We start from the raw sequence: 20259 nt of genomic DNA on the forward strand, positions 1-20259 counted from the left end.
AGTGAACAATAACTTTTAGGTTCATCCAGTGTGCAATTACCACATTCGGTCACTTTGGAGAGGTTGAAAGGACACTTGAATGTACCCTGGATACCCCGTAACACCACCACAATGTTTGAGTAGGGTTGATATGATAGAAATTGTGTTTTCAAACTGAACAAATAGCATTTATGGATTGCACTTGGAAACGGACACTTGGAAACATCCCGTGACCACACCTGACACCACTTACTAAAACATCTGCCCATTTCTAGTTGTTAGGTCTATCAATCCCTTTTCTAGTTGTTAGGTCTATCAATCCCTTTTCTAGTTGTTAGGTCTATCAATCCCATTTCTAGTTGTTAGGTCTATCAAGCCCATTTCTAGTTGTTAGGTCTATCAAGCCCATTTCTAGTTGTTAGGTCTATCAATCCCTTTTCTAGTTGTTAGGTCTATCAAGCCCTTTTCTAGTTGTTAGGTCTATCAATCCCTTTTCTAGTTGTTAGGTCTATCAAGCCCATTTCTAGCTGTTAGGTCTATCAATCCCTTTTCTAGTTGTTAGGTCTATCAAGCCCATTTCTAGTTGTTAGGTCTATCAATCCCATTTCTAGTTGTTAGGTCTATCAATCCCATTTCTAGTTGTTAGGTCTATCAATCCCTTTTGTAGTTGTTAGGTCTATCAAGCCCATTTCTAGTTGTTAGGTCTATCAATCCCATTTCTAGTTGTTAGGTCTATCAATCCCATTTCTAGTTGTTAGGTCTATCAATCCCATTTCTAGTTGTTAGGTCTATCAATCCCATTTCTAGTTGTTAGGTCTATCAAGCCCATTTCTAGTTGTTAGGTCTATCAATCCCTTTTGTAGTTGTTAGGTCTATCAAGCCCATTTCTAGTTGTTAGGTCTATCAATCCCTTTTCTAGTTGTTAGGTCTATCAATCCCTTTTCTAGTTGTTAGGTCTATCAATCCCTTTTCAAGTTGTTAGGTCTATCAATCCCTTTTCTAGTTGTTAGGTCTATCAATCCCATTTCTAGTTGTTAGGTCTATCAATCCCTTTTCTAGTTGTTAGGTCTATCAAGCCCATTTCTAGTTGTTAGGTCTATCAATCCCTTTTCTAGTTGTTAGGTCTATCAATCCCTTTTCTAGTTGTTAGGTCTATCAAGCCCATTTCTAGTTGTTAGGTCTATCAATCCCTTTTCTAGTTGTTAGGTCTATCAATCCCTTTTCTAGTTGTTAGGTCTATCAATCCCTTTTCTAGTTGTTAGGTCTATCAATCCCTTTTCTAGTTGTTAGGTCTATCAATCCCTTTTCTAGTTGTTAGGTCTATCAATCCCATTTCTAGTTGTTAGGTCTATCAAGCCCATTTAGTTTCCTGATATTGTTCACATGTTGTGGAAGCGATCTGATGTGTTTCCAGCTCTGGGCATCAATAATTCACTCATAGAATACTTAAAAAATAAATAAACAACGGTTATTTTGTGTGTGTTTGATCTTGTGTATTCTGAACTACGTAACTCCTATCTATCTTCTGATCATTTCCTCATAATCTCCCAGATGTCTTCTTCAGTTTTTGCATGTCAGAATCATGTAATTACACATGAATAGCAGTTACTTTTGGGTATGTCTATTTAGGCGGAAATCTACATTTTGCCATTACATCTAAGAGGATAAGCATGTAGACATCTAGTTAAATAATCCACTGTCCATTTCCCTTTACCCCTCGCTCCCTCCCTCCCTCTTGCAGCCTCCTACCTGCCCAAGTCCAGTTCCCAACAGTACCAGTTTGTGTATGTGGATGGGAAGGGGGAGGTGTGCTCTGCCAGCCCCCAGTTTACCTTCAGTGCCCCCAAGCCTCTGGAAGACCTGGTCACCCTGGAGGAAGGAGCCCACGGAGAGGAGGGAGGGACTGACATGCTGCTGGTTGTACCCAGGGCTGAGCTACTGCAGGTGAGCAGAGAGGAGGAGGGGGGAGGAGGGGGGGAGGGAGGACAGTAAAGGGAAGTACATATTTCCATCTTTCACTTATAGAGAGAGTGAATGAAATTGGATATGAATGAAAGTGGATGAAATGTATAAACAGAGGTGGTAACCAATACACTGTTCCAAAGAGATGGAAGATGGAGATCTAGATTGATCATGTTTTAAGGGGACTCATTTTCTCTCTTTCTCTCTCTCTCGATCAGAGTCGCCTGCAAGAGTGTCTGCGTGAGCGGGCCGAACTGATCCATGCGCGGGAGGGGGCAGAAAGGATGAAGCAGAGAGAGAAGGAGAAGTACGGGAAGGCGAGAGAGGCTTGGGACAGAGGACGTGAGCAGCTGGAGAGGAACGTCTCTGAGCTGAAGGAAGAGCTGCGAGAGAGCAGAGACAGGATGGAAGAGATGGAGAGGAGGCAGGAGGTAATGTAACATTACAAGGTTGTTTGATTATGTCCAACTAGCCCCAGTGTCTGTGTAAAATGGGATTTAACGGAGATAGACAAGATCACAACCCCAGATGTAAATGATCCTGTTATGTTAACCTCTATGGGCTAGGTGCGTCCCACCTACTCAACAGCCAGTGTAATCCCGTGGCGCGTTATTCAAATTCCTCAAAAATGCAAAAACTTCAATTTTTCAAACATATGACTATTTTACACCATTTTAAAGACAAGACTCTCGTTAATCTAACCACACTGTCCGATTTCAAAAAGGCTTTACAACGAAAGCAAAACATTAGATTATGTCAGCAGAGTACCCAGCCAGAAATAATCAGACACCCATTTTTCAAGCTAGCATATAATGTCACATAAACCCAAACCACAGCTAAATGTAGTACTAACCTTTGATGATCTTCATCAGATGACAACCCTAGGACATTATGTTATACAATACATGCATGTTTTGTTCAATCAAGTTCATATTTATATCAAAAACCAGCTTTTTACATTAGCATGTGACTAGCATGTGACTAGCATTCCCACCGAACACTGCCGGTGAATTTACTAAATTACTCACGATAAACGTTCACAAAAAGCAGAACAATTATTTTAAGAATTATAGATACAGAACTCCTCTATGCACTCGATATGTCCGATTTTATAAATAGCTTTTCGGTGAAAGCACATTTTGCAATATTCTCAGTAGATAGCCCGGCATCACAGGGCTAGCTATTTAGACACCCAGCAAGTTTAGCACTCACCAAAGTCAGATTTACTATAAGAACATTTTTATTACATTTGCTGTCTTCGTCAGAATGCACTCCCAGGACTTCTACTTCAATAACAAATGTTGGTTTGGTTCAAAATAATCCATAGTTATATCCAAATAGCGGCGTTTTGTTCGTGCGTTCAAGACACTATCCGAAAGGGTAAATGAGGGTGACGAGCATGGCGCAATTCGTGACAAAAAAATTCTAAATATTCCATTACCGTACTTCGAAGCATGTCAACCGCTGTTTAAAATCAATTTTTATGCCATTTTTCTCATAAAAAAGCGATAATATTCCGACCGGGAATCTGCGTTTAGTTAAACAGACGAAAGAAAATAAAGCATGGGGTCGACTCGGGCACGTGCCTAAGCCCATAGTACTCTGATCGGCCACTTGCCAAACGCGATAAAGTGTTTCAGCCAGAGGCTGCCTCGATATCGTTCAGCTTTTTCCCGGGCTCTGAGAGCCTATGGGAGCCGTAGGAAGTGTCACATTATAGCAAAGATCCTCAGTCTTCAATAAAAAGAGCCAAGATGAAACACAACTTGTCAGACAGGCCACTTCCTGCATGGAATCTTCTCAGGTTTTGGCCTGCCATATGAGTTCTGTTATACTCACAGACACCATTCAAACAGTTTTAGAAACTTTAGGGTGTTTTCTATCCAAAGCCAATAATTATATGCATATTCTAGTTACTGGGCAGGAGTAGTAACCAGATTAAATCGGGTACGTTTTGTATCCGGCCGTGTCAATACTGCCTCCTAGCCCTAACAGGTTAAATGTCAAAACAGCAGGAGTTCATTTACAGGTCTAATGTGCTTTTCCATCTACAAGGAGGCTCAGGACACCATACTTTATAGAATATATACAGTTAAAGTCGGAAGTTTACATACACCTTAGCCAAATACATTTAAACTCAGTTTTTCACAATTCCTGACATTTAATCCTAGTAAAAATTCCCTGTTTTAGGTCAGTTAGGATCACCACTTTATTTTAAGAATGTGAAATGTCAAAATAATAGTAGAGAGAATGATTTATTTCAGCTTTTATTTCATTCATAACATTTCCAGTGGGTCAGAAGTTTACATATACTAATTGAGTGTTTGGTAGCATTGCCTTTAAATTGTTTAACTTGGGTCTAACATTTCGGGTAGCCTTCCACAAGCTTCCCACAATAAGTTGTGTGAATTTTGGCCCATTCCTCCTGACAGATCTGGTGTAACTGAGTCAGGTTTGTAGGCCTCCTTGCTCGCACATGCTTTTTCAGTTCTGCCGACAAATTTTCTATAGGGTTGAGGTCAGGGCTTTGTGATGGCCACTCCAACACCTTGACTTTGTTGTCCTTAAGCCATTTTGCCACAACTTTGGAAGTATGCTTGGGGTCATTGTCCATTTGGAAGACCCATTTGCGACCAAGCTTTAACTTCCTGACTGATGTCCGGAGATGTTGCTTCAATATAGCCACATCATTTTCCTTCCTGATGAAACCATCTATTTTGTGAAGTGCACCAGTCCCTCCTGCAGCAAAGCAACCCCCGCAACATGTTGCTGCCACCCACGTGCTTCACGGTTGGGATAGTGTTCTTCGGCTTGCAAGCCTCCCCCTTTTTCCTCCAAACATAACGATGGTCATTATGGCCAAACAGTTCTATTTTTGTTTCATCAGACCAGAGGACATTGCTCCAAAAAGTACGATCTTTGTCCCCATGTGCAGTTGCAAACCGTAGTCTGGCTTTTTTAAGGCGGTTTTGGAGTAGTGGCTTCTTCCTAGCTGAGCGGCCTTTCAGGTTATGTCAATATAGGCCTCGTTTTACTGTGGATATAGATGCTTTTGTACCTGTTTCCTTCAGCATCTTCAGAAGGTCCTTTGCTGTTGTTCTGGGATTGATTTGCACTTTTCGCACAAAAGTACGTTCATCTCTAGGAGACAGAACGCGTCTCCTTCCTGAGCGGTATGACGGCTGCGTGGTCCCATGGTGTTTATACTTGTGTACTATTGTTTGAACAGTTGAATGTGGTACCTTCAGGCGTTTGGAAATTGCTCTCAAGGTGAACCAGACTTGTGGAGGTCTACAATTTGTTTTCTGAGGTCTTGGCTGATTTCTTTTGATTTTCCCATGATGTCAAATGAAAAGGCACTGAGTTTGAAGGTAGGCCTTGAAATACATCCACAGGTACACCTCCAATTGACTCAAATGATGTCAATTAGCCTATCAGAAGCTTCTAAAGCCATGACATCATTTTCTGGAAATTTCCAAGCTGTTTGAAGGCACAGTCAACTTAGTGTATGTAAACTTCTGACCCACTGGAATTGAGATACAGCGAGTTATAAGTGAAATAATTTGTCTGTAAACAGTTGTTGTAAACACGCCTTGTGTCATGCACAAAGCAGATGTCCTAACCGACTTGCCAAAACTATAGTTTGTCAACAAGAAATTTGTGGAGTTGTTGAAAAACTAGTTTTAATGACTCCAACTGAAGTGTATGTAAACTTCAGACTTCAACTGTAGATTTTATAAGTCTCATTCTTTCTTGCTCTCTCTCTCTCTCTCTCTCTCTCTCTCTCTCTCTCTCTCTCTCTCTCCCGTCGTCTCTCTCTCCCCGTCGTCTCTCTCTCCCGTCGTCTCTCTCCCGTCGTCTCTCTCTCCCGTCGTCTCTCTCTCCCGTCGTCTGTCTCTCCCGTCGTCTCTCTCTCCCGTCGTCTCTCTCTCCCGTCGTCTCTCTCTCCCGTCGTCTGTCTCTCCCGTCATCTCTCTCTCCCGTCGTCTGTCTCTCCCGTCGTCTCTCTCTCCCGTCGTCTCTCTCTCCCGTCGTCTGTCTCTCCCGTCGTCTCTCTCCCGTCGTCTCTCTCTCCCGTTGTCTCTCTCTCCCGTCGTCTGTCTCTCCCGTCGTCTCTCTCTCCCGTCGTCTCTCTCCCGTCGTCTCTCTCTCCCGTCGTCTCTCTCTCCCGTCGTCTCTCTCTCCCGTCGTCTGTCTCTCCCGTCGTCTCTCTCTCCCGTCGTCTCTCTCTCTCCCGTCGTCTCTCTCTCCCGTCGTCTCTCTCTCCCGTCGTCTCTCTCTCCCCCATTACAGCAGGTGGAGGCGTCAGGGGAGGCCTTGGCTCAGGAGAAGAGTTCCATACTGGCCAAGAAAGCAGCCATCAAACAGCGAATCAGAGAGCTGGAGGATGACATTAAAGCGCTAACACTGAAAGCTGTGGAACGAGAGACTGAGATGGAGAGGTCAGAGACTTTCACCCTCAACCTCAATCTTAATCCTTCTTTTGATCTTTCCCTATCTCCCTCAACCTCAATCCCCATCCTTCTTTTGATCTTTCTCTATCTCCCTCAACCTCAATCTTAATCCTTCTTTTGATCTTTCTCTCTATCTCAATTCAATTTCAATTCAATTTAAGGTGCTTTACTGGCATAGGAATCATATGTTTACATTGCAAAAGCAAGTGAAATAGATATTAAACAAAAGTGAAATAAACAATAAAAAATGTACAGTAAAGATTACACTTACAAAAGTTCCAAAATAATAAAAACATTTCAAATGTCATATTATGTCTATATACAGTGTTGTAATGATGTGCAAACAGATAATTACAAAAGGGAAAATAAATAAACATAAATATAGGTTGTATTTACAAGGATGTTTGTTCTTAACTGCCTTTTCTTGTGGCAAATCTTGCTGCTGTGGTGGCACACTGTGGAATTTCACCCAGTAGATATGGGAGTTATCAAAATTGGATTTGTTTCGAATTCTTTGTGGGTCTGTGTAATCTGAGGGAAATATGTGTCTCTAATATGGTCATACATTTGGCAGGAGGTTAGGAAGTGCAGCTCAGTTTCCCCCTAATTTTGTGGACAGTGTGCACATAGCCTGTCTTATCTTGAGAGCCTGGTCTGCCTTCGGTGGCCTTTCTCAATAGCAAGGCTATGCTCACTGAGTCTGTACATAGTCAAAGATTTTGTTAATTTTGGGTCAGTCACAGTGGTCAGGTATTCTGGCATTGTGTACTCTCTGTTTAGGGCCAAATAGCATTCTAGTTTGCTCTGTTTTTTTATATTTTTTTCTAATGTGACAAGTAATTATCTTGTTGTTTTCTCATGATTTGGTTGGGTCTAATTGTGTTGCTGTTCTGGGGCTCTGTGGGGTGTGTTTGTGTTTGTGAACAGAGCCCCAGGGCCAGCTTGCTTAGGGGACTCTTCTCCAGGTTCATCTCTCTATAGGTGATGGCTTTGTTGCGGGAGGTTTGGGAATCGCTTCCTTTTAGGTGGTTGTAGAATTTAACGGCGCTTTTCTGGATTTTGATTATTAGCGGGTATCGGCCTAATTCTGCTCTGCATGCATTATTTGGTGTTTTACGTTGTACACAGAGGATATTTTTGTAGAATTGTGCATGCAGAGTCAATTTGGTGTTTGTCCCTTTGATGAATTCTTGGTTGGTGAGTGGACCCCAGACCTCACAAGTATTTTTCTCCAGATCCTAATTGGTATGTCGAATTTTATGTTCCTTTCGATGGCGTAGAAGGCCCTTCTTGCCTTGTCTCTCAGATCATTCACAGCTTTGTGGAAGTTACCTGTGGCGCTGAAGTTTAGGTCGAGGTATGTATAGTTTTTTGTGTGCTCTAGGGCAACAGTGTCTTGATGGAATTTGTATTTGTGGTCCTGGCAACTGGACCTTTTTTGGAACACCATTATTTTTGTCTTACTGAGATTTACTGTCAGGGCCCAGGTCTGACAGAATCTGTGCAGAAGATCTAGGTGCTGCTGTAGGCCCTCCTTGGTTGGATACAGAAGCACTAGATCATCAGCAAATTGTAGACATTTGACTTCAGATTCTAGTAGGGTGAGGCCGGGTGCTGCAGACCGTTCTAGTGCCCTCGCCAATTCGTTGATATATATGTTGAAGAGGGTGGGGCTTAAGCTGCATCCCTGTCTTATCCCCCGACCCTGTGGAAGGAAATGTGTGTGTTTTTTGCCAATTTTAACCCGCACACTTGTTGTTTGTGTACATGGATTTTATAATGTATATTTTCCCCAACACCACTTTCCATCAATTTGTATAGCAGGCCCTCATACCAAGTTGAGTCAAAAGCTTTTTTGAAATCAACAAATCATGAGAAGACTATGCCTTTGTTTTGGTTTGTTTGTTTGTTTGTCAATTAGGGTGTGCAGGGTGAATACGTGGTCTGTCGTACGGTAATTTGGTAAAAAGACAATTTGAGATTTGCTCAATACATTGTTTTCGCTGAAGAAATGTAGGAGTCTAATGTTAATGATAATGCAGAAGATTTTCCCAAGGTTGCTTTTGACACATATCCCATGGTAGTGATTGGGGTCAAATTTCTCTCCACTCCACTGGTTCCAAATATCGGAGAATATGCCAGAGCTGAGGATGATGTTAAAGAGTTTAACCTCTCTGGGACATGTGGGACGGTAGCGTCCCACCCGCGGGACACACTATTCAACAGCCAGTTAAATAGCAGGGCGGCAAATTCAAAACAACAAAAATCTAAAAATTCTAATTTCTCACCATACAACTATTATATCCCATTTTAAAGATACACTTCTCGTTAATCCAACCACATTGTCCGATTTCAAAAAGTCTTTACGGTGAAAGCATAACATTAGATTATGTTAGGACAGCGCCTAGACAAGAAAAAACCACACAGCCATTTTCCAAGCAAGAAGAGTCGTCACAAAAACCAGAAATACAGCTAAAATGAATCACTAACCTTTGATGATCTTCATCAGATGACACTCCCAGGACTCAATGTTATACAATACATGTATGTTTTGTTCGATAAAGTTCATATTTATATCCATAAACCCCATTTTACATTGGCACGTGATGTTCAGAAAATGTATTGCCTCCAAAACTTCCAGTGAATGACCACATCAATTTACAAAAATACTCATCATAAACGTTGATAAAATTTACAACAGTTATTGACAGAATTATAGATACACTTCTCCTTAATGCAACTGCTGTGTCAGATTTCAAAATAGCTTTACGGCGAAAGCACATTGTTCAATATTCTGAGTACAGAGCTCAGCCATCAAAGCAAGCTATACAGTTACCCGCCAAGTTCTGGAGACAACAAAACTAAATCTTCACTTACCTTTGCTGATCTTCGTTGGAATGCACTCCCAGGACTCCCACTTCCACAAGAAATGTTCGTTTTGTTCGATAAACTCCATATTTATGTCCAAATACCTCCGTTTTGTTCGTGCGTTCAGATCACTCAGAGTGTTTTCTATCCAAATCTACTAATAATATGCATATCCTACCTTCTGGGCCTGAGTAGCAGGCAGTTTCATTTGGGCACGTTATTCATCTGAATTTCTGAATACTGCCCCCTGTCACCAAGAAGTTAAGTATAGCCAATTGCAATTTGAGGTCTGTATATTTTATCATTTAATTTAGGATACCATCGACCCCACAGGCCTTTTTGGATTGGAGTGTTTGTATTTTGTCCTGTAGTTCATTCTCTCTCTCTCTCTCTCTCTCTCTCGCTCTCTCTCTCTCTCTCTCTCTCTCTCGGCATTTGGGAAAAATATGTTTACATTGCCAAAGCAAGTGAAATAAACAGAAAAATTTACATTACACTCACAAAAGTTCAAAATGTTATAGACATTTTCTCTCTCTTTCCTTGTCTCCCTCAATCTTTTATCTTTCCATCTGTGTGCTTGTTATTCTTAAACTATTCTCTGGTTAACGCTAACTCTGTCTCTGTGTGTAGGATGAAGGAGAGGGACAAAAAGCAAGCAGTTCAAATGATGGAAGATGAGAAAGAGAGGAAAGTTCTGCAGGTACTATAATGACTTGGATTGATTTAGTGCTTTTCTAAGTGTTTTCACTACCAACGTGTAGTGTCTTACCTGGGTGAAGCATAGCAGCCATTTTGTGCCCAAACCCTAACCACACATCATGTCTGATCCCAAACTCCTCATCCTCCTCTTCTTCCTCTCTCCCTGTGTCTTCCTCAGCTCAAGCTGGAGCAGACCGAGGGGGAGCTGCGCAGCCTGTCTGCTGAGTTCCAGGGTCTGAGGAGCTCCCTGGCCCAGAGAGACACACATGTCCTGCAGCTACGGGACACCATCACCACCCTCACACACAGACTCAACATGGCACAGAGGAAAGAGGTGAGCCTGGCACCACCCTTACACACCATCACCCACACACACAGGCTGAATACAGCACAGAGCAAACAGGCGTGACTGGCACCACCCTTACACACCATCACCCACACACAGGCTGAATACAGCACAGAGCAAACAGGTGTGACTGGCACCCCCCTTACACACCATCACCCACACACACAGGCTGAATACAGCACAGAGCAAACAGGTGTGACTGGCACCACCCTTACACACCATCACCCACACACACAGGCTGAATACAGCACAGAGCAAACAGGCGAGACTGGCACCACCCTTACACACCATCACCCACACACAGGCTGAATTCAGCACAGAGCAAACAGGCGAGACTGGCACCACCCTTACACACCATCACCCACACACAGGCTGAATACAGCACAGAGCAAACAGGCGTGACTGGCACCACCCTTACACACCATCACCTACACACAGGCTGAATACAGCACAGAGCAAACAGGCGAGACTGGCACCACCCTTACACACCATCACCTACACACAGGCTGAATACAGCACAGAGCAAACAGGCGTGACTGGCACCACCCTTACACACCATCACCCACACACAGGCTGAATACAGCACAGAGCAAACAGGCGTGACTGGCACCACCCTTACACACCATCACCTACACACAGGCTGAATACAGCACAGAGCAAACAGGCGAGACTGGCACCACCCAGAGAGGGATAAGTACAGTTAATAAAAGGATGTAAGGGATTGGGAGGGGAGAGAACAAAAGACAAGGCAACAGGGACATGGCAGTACACATTGTCCTTACCAGTCATCTAATAAAACACTGCTGTTGAGGTTATTGTAATGAACATTGCAAACTTTGCTGGTTGGAAGAATAGGGATGGGAAGTTGGATAGGGAGTGGCGAGGGTGATTAAATTCAATGCAACAGGAAAGTACTCAATGTCCCATGGCCTCACCAGTCATCTAACAAAACCATGTTATTGTTGTTGAACTATCATGGCGTCCCACTCTCACCCTCCTCTCATTTTTCTTATCAGGCGGAGAGTGAGGCCTCCCTGGCTGAGATGTGGGGCCTGCGGGAGCGTCAGGGGGTCAGCGAGCGTGGTGCTGAGGGCCTGAAGGAAGAGCTGTGTGCTCTGGTGGCTCAGAGGGACCAGGGCCAGACAGAGCTGCACCAGGCCAGGCTCCAGGCTGCACAGCTCACCCTGCAGCTAGCTGACGCCAGCCTGACTCTGAGGGAGGGCAGAGCACACTGGGCCCAGGAGAGACAGAGTCTGCAGTGCACCACTTCGGTAGGACACACCACCGCAGACAGTAATAATCATATGGATGGACCTAATCATATGAATTGGATTACTCAAGTAGTGATTCACCTTGAATGCAAGTAGCAGAATGTCTTAGCAGCAAAATAACATATCAACATTCTTTTGACTGTGTGGTAGCCTAGCGGCGGGTAGCCTAGCGGCGGGTAGCCTAGCGGCGGGTAGCCTAGCGGCGGGTAGCCTAGCGGCGGGTAGCCTAGCGGCGGGTAGCCCAGCGGCGGGTAGCCCAGCGGCGGGTAGCCCAGCGGCGGGTAGCCCAGCGGCGGGTAGCCCAGCGGCGGGTAGCCCAGCGGCGGGTAGCCCAGCGGCGGGTAGCCTAGTGGTTAAGAGTGTTGGGCCAGTTACCGAAACGTCGCTGGTTCGAATTCCTGAGCCAACTACGTGAAAGATATGTTGATGTGTCCTTGAGCAAGGCACTTAACCCTAATTGCTCCTGTAAGTCTCTCTGGATAAGAGCATCTGCTAAATGACTAAATGTTAACGGCATGTTTCTCACCCTGGCAGAAGGACAGAGAGCGTCTGGAGAAGCTGAATGGAGAGATGCAGCGGATTGAGGAGAAGCTTCAGGAGGAGAGGATGGAGAGAGAGAAGGTGGAAGTGGAGCTGGGAAGAGAGAAGGACTGTAACCGGGTAAAGAGGAACACCTACATTACCACATGGAAATCAACATTTACAGATATGACTAGATACAACAACAAACTTGGAAATCCAAATCAACTCTCTAAACACACCAGTGGAGGCTGCTGATGGGAGGACAGCTCATAATAATGGCCGAAATCGAGTAAATGGAATGATATCAAACACATGAAACCCCAAAAACCGTGTTTGATATCATTCCATTGACTCCATTCCGGACATTATTATAAGCTGTCCTCCACTGATACTCTAATGTGTCCTCTATAGTATTGAAAACCATTCAGACTTGTTGGTCCTGTATGGCTCAGTTGGTAGAGCATGGCGCTTGCAACTCCAGGATTGTGGGTTTGATTTCAATAAAATACTTTATTTTAGGTTATTATATATTTCTGTCAACATGCTGAAACCTTCAAACTGGAAAAAGGAGTCTCTTTGATTACTTATGATGTGCTGTGCTGCTGATCAGGCTGTGTATAGCAGTATATGACTCGTTCTTTTGATGACTGCCCCCTGCAGGTGCAGCTGGGTGAGACACGCAGGGAGCTCCAGGAGCTGAAGGCCAGTCTGAGGATGGCCCAGAAGGAGAAGGAACAGCTGCTGCTGGACAAACAGGCAGGACCCCTTCTCTACACCTGTCCACCTCTTCAACCACCATTTCCCCTCTCCCACTGTCCACATACATGCTCATTTCTGAATCAACTGCTATGCCCTACCCACTACTCCAGACGCTCTCTGTCCTTTTGCCATGGGGAGGGACACACGCACGCGCACGCACACACGCACACGCACACGCACACACACACACAGAGATAATAATTCCTATGTGTCTAGAGGTGTAGAGGCTAAGGGTTAATATGTTGTCTTGGGATAACAGTTGTGTGTGTAGCTGAGTGTCTGACGTCCCTGCTCTCCTCTGTACAGGACCTGATGGAGTACATGCGTCAGGTGGAACAGAGGATGGAGGCTGTGGCAGACGCCAAGTGGAGCACTGCAGTGTTCGCCCCCACCAGTGAGCGGACACACGCACACTAAAACATTGTGGACCCGCCCTAACACTGAGCTGTATGTACAGCAATACAGCAGTGCTCATTTGATCTGTGGGCTGTCACAACGAGAGATTCTATTTCTACACCGAATAGTATCTGAGATTAATTGAACCTATCATGAGGTAGATACGTAGACTAGAGCCAGGAGTTTTTCCCCTCCAGGGAGAACTCATGACCCTTGCCATGCTCTGTTGATCACTTAACACCGTTGTTTTCCACTGTGTGTTTGACAGGTCTCCCTGACAGTTCTCTGTCTGACTCTGAGGATGAAAACCCCGAGGCCCTGCAGCCCCGCCGCCAGCCCCGCCGCCAGCCCCCCTGCCAGCCCCCCAGCCTGTCCTCTCACCCTCTGGCCCACTACAGCCTGTGTGACCCCCAGGCCCAGCCTGACTCCCTGCTCCCCTCCACCCCCCCTTCCTCCCCCAGGGATATGTCACGGCCCCTCTCCCGAGGGGGCGTAGTCATCAGCCAGCCCGCCCCCCTTTCGTTGCCAAGCCAATCAGGAGATACCCTGACACACAGCTCTGAGTCGGTAAGAGACGGTATCAGATGCTCTTACACGCGCACATACACACACACACACACACACTCATTCTGGGCTCATATCCTGTACAATTAGCCTGGCTGTTTCCTTAGGCTGATAGCCTGGTGATAACATGACTTATCTTCTTTTGACTGTGACTCATTTGGTTTAGTTGTTATCATGTGAAGGTAATTAGGCCTGCCTGTGCACTATTCCATTATTGCACTATTGTGCCTTATTACACTATTATGGCTTATTACACTATGGCTTATTGTACTATTATAGCGTATTACATTGACTTATTATACTATTATAGCTTATTACATTGACTTATTACGGCTTATTGCACTATGGCTTATTACACTATTATGGCATATTACTCCATGGCTTATTGTACTATTATGGCTTATTACACTATTATGGCTTATTACACTATTATGGCCTATTACACTATTATAGCTTATTACATTGACTTATTACACTATTATGGCTTATTACATTGACTTATTACACTATTATGTCTTATTGCTGGACATGTGTATGATTATTACATGTGTGCCTCGCTGCTCTCTCTCTCTATTTCTGCGCGTGTGTATTTGTGTGTGTGTGTGTGTGTGTGTGTGTGTGTGTGTGTGTGTGTGTGTGTGCAGGAGGAGGAGGAGGGTGACACAGCCCTATGCGGAGGACACAGCTCTGGAGACGAGACAGCTCTGCTGCTGCCTGAGACCACTGTCCTCAGGTACACACACACACACACACACACACACACACACACACACACACACACACACACACACACACACACACACACTGTCATTCTCCTCACACACACACACACACACACACACACACACACACCCACACACACACACACACACACACACACACACACACACTGTACTGTCATTCTCCTCACACACGCATGCTTGCACCGACCCTCAGGCATTGCAGACACTCATACAGTCATGTATTGTACATGCACTGCACACTCAAGCAGACACTGTCACACATACTCTCTCTCTCTCTCACACACACACACACACACACACACCACACACACACACACACACACACACACACACAGGGATGTTATTTACGATGATAGGCTGAGTATGGCTCTCAGAGATGGAAGTTTTCAATATCAGGTCATAAAAGAAGTTGAATGAGGGTGAGGAGGAGGAGGAGAAAGAGATGGTGTAAGACAGTGTAAGGCACAGTGAGTGACGCAGGGGGGGAGGGAGGGAATAAGGGAGGACATGGGGACAGATTCGTTGACAGCAGGCTGTAGCAATGATTTGCCTACAGGCTAGTACTGCAGTCACAGGCCAATTTTCAGCATCATTAAAGCACTCTCCCACCTTTTCCCTCTATATTTCTCCCTCCCTCCATCTCTCACCTCTTTTTTCTCATATGCATTCCTTTTCTAAAGTTCTGCTGTGCCCTGTCTCCACTACAAATTTAGCAATTGGGACAATAAAGATATTGATTGATTGATTTGATTGATTGATTGTTCAGCCCCTTTCCTTTCTTGGTTGTTCCCTGTCATCCAGTGACCTGGCTGATACCTCTCAGTGGTAGAGTGGCGATACAGGACCAGATCTACACCAGCACTGGCTGTTTGGCCATTACTTTAACTTGCCATTCAGCACACAAGCACACACACTACAACTCACCTCTACTCTTCACAAACTATGTTAATATGCAATTTGCTTTTACATTTTATATGAACTTTTTCTTTGACGTATGACTTTAAGGCTGTTGTGTTGCCCCCATTATACTTAACATGGCCTTACGAATGACATAATACCTGTCGTAACAGCTCAAATCGTAGTTTCGACCTGACATAAGACTGTTATAAAGCGTGAAACATTTGACATTTAAAAGGGTTAATTAGATGTTTAATAGTAATGTTTTATAACAGGGTTATTTCAGTTGCAGGAGGAGTTGATGAGCTTTATGAATTGTGTTATGTCACTTTATGAGACATCATGTCAGGTCACTAATTAACATAAGTCAGTTATTTAAGGCTCCCTCTCTGATTTCAGTCGAGCCAGAAAGAAATACTGTATAATTGTTTCAACGTTTCGTCTCCTAGAAAAGAACGATGAAAAACATGGCGTGTATTTGTTCCAGTAGTAGCCTGGTTGAGTCAGTCTGGTTGATGAGGACATATTGATAGGTCTCTCCATTTAAAACCTTTACCTCTTCAGAATACTGTAATAGTAGTTATTGTAACACACTACAACTATATTAGAAGAATCATTGTAAAGTACTGACACATAACAGGATTTTCCTCATATTCAAACCTAAGATTTTATATTATAAGCACTTTCTGTTCTTCATTATTATTTCATTCTTGCTTTATTAATGCTGTTCTAGTGCTTGCTGAGAGGATAATTACAGACAGAGAAGCATCTGAAATGGGAAAAACGATTGGTGGAAGTTTGGAAATAGAGAGATTAATCAAGATGAATGTTGAATGGTAGAGCAGAATGGTAGTTGTTAGAGTGGTCGGAGTGACATTTTAATGTTCTCTCATGTTTTTATTAATCTCATAATATATTCTATCCTCATCTACATAAAGCTATTGCTCCTGCAGGCTGGTAGCTGTAGAGTCCCTGCAATAAGAGCATACATCATACCACATTTTAACCTTAAATCAGTGTTTGGTTTTAAAGCTAAATCAATGTATTTGTTATAGAAGAAGTTGTTTTAGATGTTCAGTTTTATTAGACTAGACGTACTGTACATGGTATGCACAAAGCTCTGCTTTAGAGTGATGCAGTTCTACATTTGTGCCTAAATAACAAATTGGGAAATGAATAGTCTCTTCTTCAGCCAAGCATCATCAGTCTGGCAAACAAGACTAGTAAACTAAGGAATCTCATGATAACATCATGTAATTTATAGATACAGATGTTACAAGACTTTATGGAAGGTTTGCCTGGAAAAGATTATTAGTACTGGTTTAATAATACTATATTTTTCATGATTTTCTACCAATACTCAACTTTAGTTATATCGTAATGAAGCTATATTCTGGTTTAGTTTAAGCTAATGACGTTTGATAAGAAGAGAATACTAAAGCTAGGCTATCTGCGATTGTTGTTGTTTCAACTGCAGATTTCCCCGTCTAAGTTTCCTAGTGAAGAAAGAACAAGGTCATAGGGACACTTTTTGCTTGGTAGATTTGTAATTTGCTATATTTGCATCTGTTTGTTTTTTTTTGCAATAAGAGATGTTTTGGGGACTACTTTTTTTTTTAACACTTGGATACTCCTTATTAATCCAGTCTATGTTATCATAATCATTACCATAGTGTTTTGTTTACTCTTTTATTTTTCTTTCTCTGATTTTCTTTCTAAAGGTAAATGTAACCTCTCACAACTATATGGTAAGGTGTGAAATGTTAGTCCAAAGGGTAGAGATATTGGTTCTACTGTATAGGACATCACTGTGTTCCTTCACACAGAGGTGCAGCTGTAGTGAAAGTGTGACATCTGTAACAAATACAATGCCTTCAGAAAGTATTCATACCCCTTGACTTATTCCACATTTTGTTGTGTTACAGCCCAAATTCAACATGGATTAAATATATGTTTTCTCTCAACCATCTACACACAATATGCCGTAATGAAAAAGTGAAAACATGCTTTTATTTGCACATTTATGAAAAATGAAATACAGAAATGCACTGTAATTCAACTGTGATGGACATCCGTGATCATTGAAGGCTGTGCTTCAGTGGGTTTTGGAGTTCCCGTCTTCGTCTCTACACCCTTTCAGCTCTAACTATAGTGTAATCTAGTACTTACACCTCTATTTGCTACTGTGGGTGGGTGAATTTGACATCCTGGTATGTGCACCAAAAGTTGCGTAGCACTGAGATCTATCCTTTTTGTTGACGTCATTTTAGATTTCTGTGGGAGTTCTATTCTATGTCTACAGTGAGCTGTAACTTCCTTCCAGGATACCTACCTACTCTCATTGCAATACGGCTCCAGTGGTTCGCTGGTGTGTATGATGTTTTGTTTGTTGAGGTCATCTTACTTATTTAAAAAATGTATATTCTTTGGTATTTATATATAGGGTCATTAAGCGTGTGGATTGGTTTCTGTAATAATAATTTTTAAAAACGGATCTGTGTCAATTGTGTCTAATGTGTCTGTTTTCTTGATGAAAGAGAAATATTCAAACATTTTGGGTTGCTTCCTTCAGGGTATGACATTTCTGATACTAATTTGCTAATCACATGTCTCATCTTCTCTTCTGAATATCTATCTCTTTCTCCTCACTCTCTCTCTTCCATTCCCTCACTCACTTGCTCTCTTCTCTGACCTCAGACCACATTCTGCATTCTCTTCTTACCCTCCGGCCCCTCTTTACCTGTACCTCTGTCCTTCCCCAACTCCCCCTCTCCTTAATCTCCTCTGCTCTGCTCCCTCCAGCTGATGTCTGGGGTGACGGTAGCTAATTATAAAATCAATGATGCCGGGCTGCCTGGTTTACAGCCTGCTCTAAAACCTTAACTGGGAAATCACCGGTGGATTGATGTCTCCCTCACTCTTTATCTGTTTTAATTAGAAATGTAAAAGATATGAAGAGCCAGAGGCATCTTACTAGGATTCGTCTCAAATGGCACTCTGTTTCCTATATAGTGCACTACATTTAATCAGAGCTCTGGTTAAAAGTAGTGCACTATACAGGGAAATTGGTGCCATTTGGGATACAGACATAGGCTTTATGACCTCTGCCAGGCAGGCTGCGTGCCCCCCAGCTCTCTTTGCCTCTCTTACCCAAATCACATTTTTTCTTCCACTTTATTTCTTGTTTAATTCTCCCCCCCCCCTTTTTTTTTCTTCCCTGATCCCTTCCTAGTCTACCTTCCTCACTCGCCCTTGTCTGGTATATTCACTCATCTCTCTCACTTTCTCCATTACCCTTTTAAGAGCAGCTCTCTCTATCATTCCTCTCTCTCCCGTCCTCCCTCTTCATGCTTGTCGCTTCCTATAGTGAAGGTTTTAAATGGATGATAACTGTTGAGTGTGAAAAACCCTCATTCTTAGCAAGCTAGCTGAAGTTATACTGCATCTAAAGTAAATCTGGCTACATCACAATGATTAAAAAAAGAAGTTTGTCAGACTAATTATTTGCCTCCTTTTGAAATGTCATCGCGTTTGGTGTGACGTTGATTATAAACTCAGCAAAAAAAGAACTGTCCTCTCACTGTCAACAGTGTTTATTTTCAGCAAATTTAACATGTGTAAATATTAGTATGAACATAACAATATTCAACAACTGAGACATAAACTGAACAAGTTCCACAGACATGTGACTGACAGAAATGGAATGATGTGTCCCTGAACAAGGGGGGGTGGGGGGGTCAAAATCAAAAGTAACAGTGAGTATCTGGTGTGGCCACCAGCTGCATTAAGTACTGCAGTGCATCTCCTCCTCATGGACTGCACCAGATTTGCCAGTTCTTGCTGTGAGATGTTACCCCACTCTTCCACAAAGGCACCTACAAATTACCAGACATTTCTGGGAGGAATGGCCCTAGCCCTCAACCTCCGATTCAACAGGTCCCAGACGTGCTCAATGGGATTGAGATTCGGGCTCTTCACTGGCCATGGTAGAACACTGACATTCCTGTCTTGCAGGAAATCATGCACAGAACAAGCAGTATGGCCGGTGGCATTGTCATGCTGGAGGGTCATGTCAGGATGAGCCTGCAGGAAGGGTACCACATGAGAGAGGAGGATGTCTCTCCTGTAACGCACAGCGTTGAGATTTCCTGCAATGACAACAAGCTCAGTCCGATGATGCTGTGACACACCGCCCCAGACCATGACGGACCCTCCACCTCCAAATCGATCCTGCTCCAGAGTACAGGCCTCGGTGTAACGCTTATTCCTTCGACGATAAATGTGAATCCGACCATCACCCCTGGTGAGACAAAACCGCAACTCGTCAGTGAAGAGCACTTTTTGCCAGTCCTGTCTGGTCCAGCGACGATGGGTTTGTGCCCATAGGCGACGTTGTTGCCGGTGATGTCTGGTGAGGACCTGCCTTACAACAGGCCTACAAGCCCTCAGTCCAGCCTCTCTCAGCCTATTGCAGACAGTCTGAGCACTGATGAAGGGATTGTGCGTTCCTGGTGTAACTCGGGCAGTTGTTGTTGCCATCCTGTACCTGTCCCGCAGGTGTGATGTTCGGACGACCAGCTGTCCGTCCTGTCTCCCTGTAGCATTGTCTTAGGCGTCTCACAGTACGGACATTGCAATTTATTGCCCTGGCCACATCTGCAGTCCTCATGCCTCCTTGCAGCGTGCCTAAGCCACGTTCACGCAGATGAGCAGGGACCCTGGGCATCTTTCTTTTGGTGTTTTTGTGATGAAGATTCTGAGAACATGGTAATCACATTCTGGGTAAATTGTGTTTGACA

General features: G+C 43.6%; 1 protein-coding gene across 3 annotated transcripts in view; it reads left to right on the forward strand.

The window, feature by feature from the left end:
• The window catches only part of LOC106572538 (calcium-binding and coiled-coil domain-containing protein 1), a 52236-nt gene extending 34272 nt beyond the window's left edge, over positions 1 to 17964 (forward strand). For 2 of the 3 annotated variants that reach the window (XM_045696295.2, XM_045696296.2), the window contains 12 exons: positions 1721 to 1923; positions 2160 to 2372; positions 6235 to 6383; positions 9894 to 9963; positions 10141 to 10296; positions 11325 to 11579; positions 12114 to 12239; positions 12762 to 12857; positions 13167 to 13254; positions 13525 to 13823; positions 14465 to 14553; positions 15365 to 17964. In XM_045696295.2, coding sequence (XP_045552251.1) covers positions 1721 to 1923; positions 2160 to 2372; positions 6235 to 6383; positions 9894 to 9963; positions 10141 to 10296; positions 11325 to 11579; positions 12114 to 12239; positions 12762 to 12857; positions 13167 to 13254; positions 13525 to 13823; positions 14465 to 14553; positions 15365 to 15392 — 1772 coding nt within the window. In that variant the 3' untranslated portion in view covers positions 15393 to 17964. Of the gene's footprint in view, positions 1 to 1720; positions 1924 to 2159; positions 2373 to 6234; positions 6384 to 9893; positions 9964 to 10140; positions 10297 to 11324; positions 11580 to 12113; positions 12240 to 12761; positions 12858 to 13166; positions 13308 to 13524; positions 13824 to 14464; positions 14554 to 15364 lie in introns of those variants that run through there. The other variant, XM_045696297.2, reaches the window with a different exon arrangement.
• Positions 17965 to 20259: the final 2295 nt, after the last annotated feature.

This window comes from Salmo salar, chromosome 15, assembly GCF_965601325.2.
Source record: "Salmo salar chromosome 15, fSalSal1, whole genome shotgun sequence".
Taxonomy (NCBI): domain Eukaryota; kingdom Metazoa; phylum Chordata; class Actinopteri; order Salmoniformes; family Salmonidae; genus Salmo; species Salmo salar.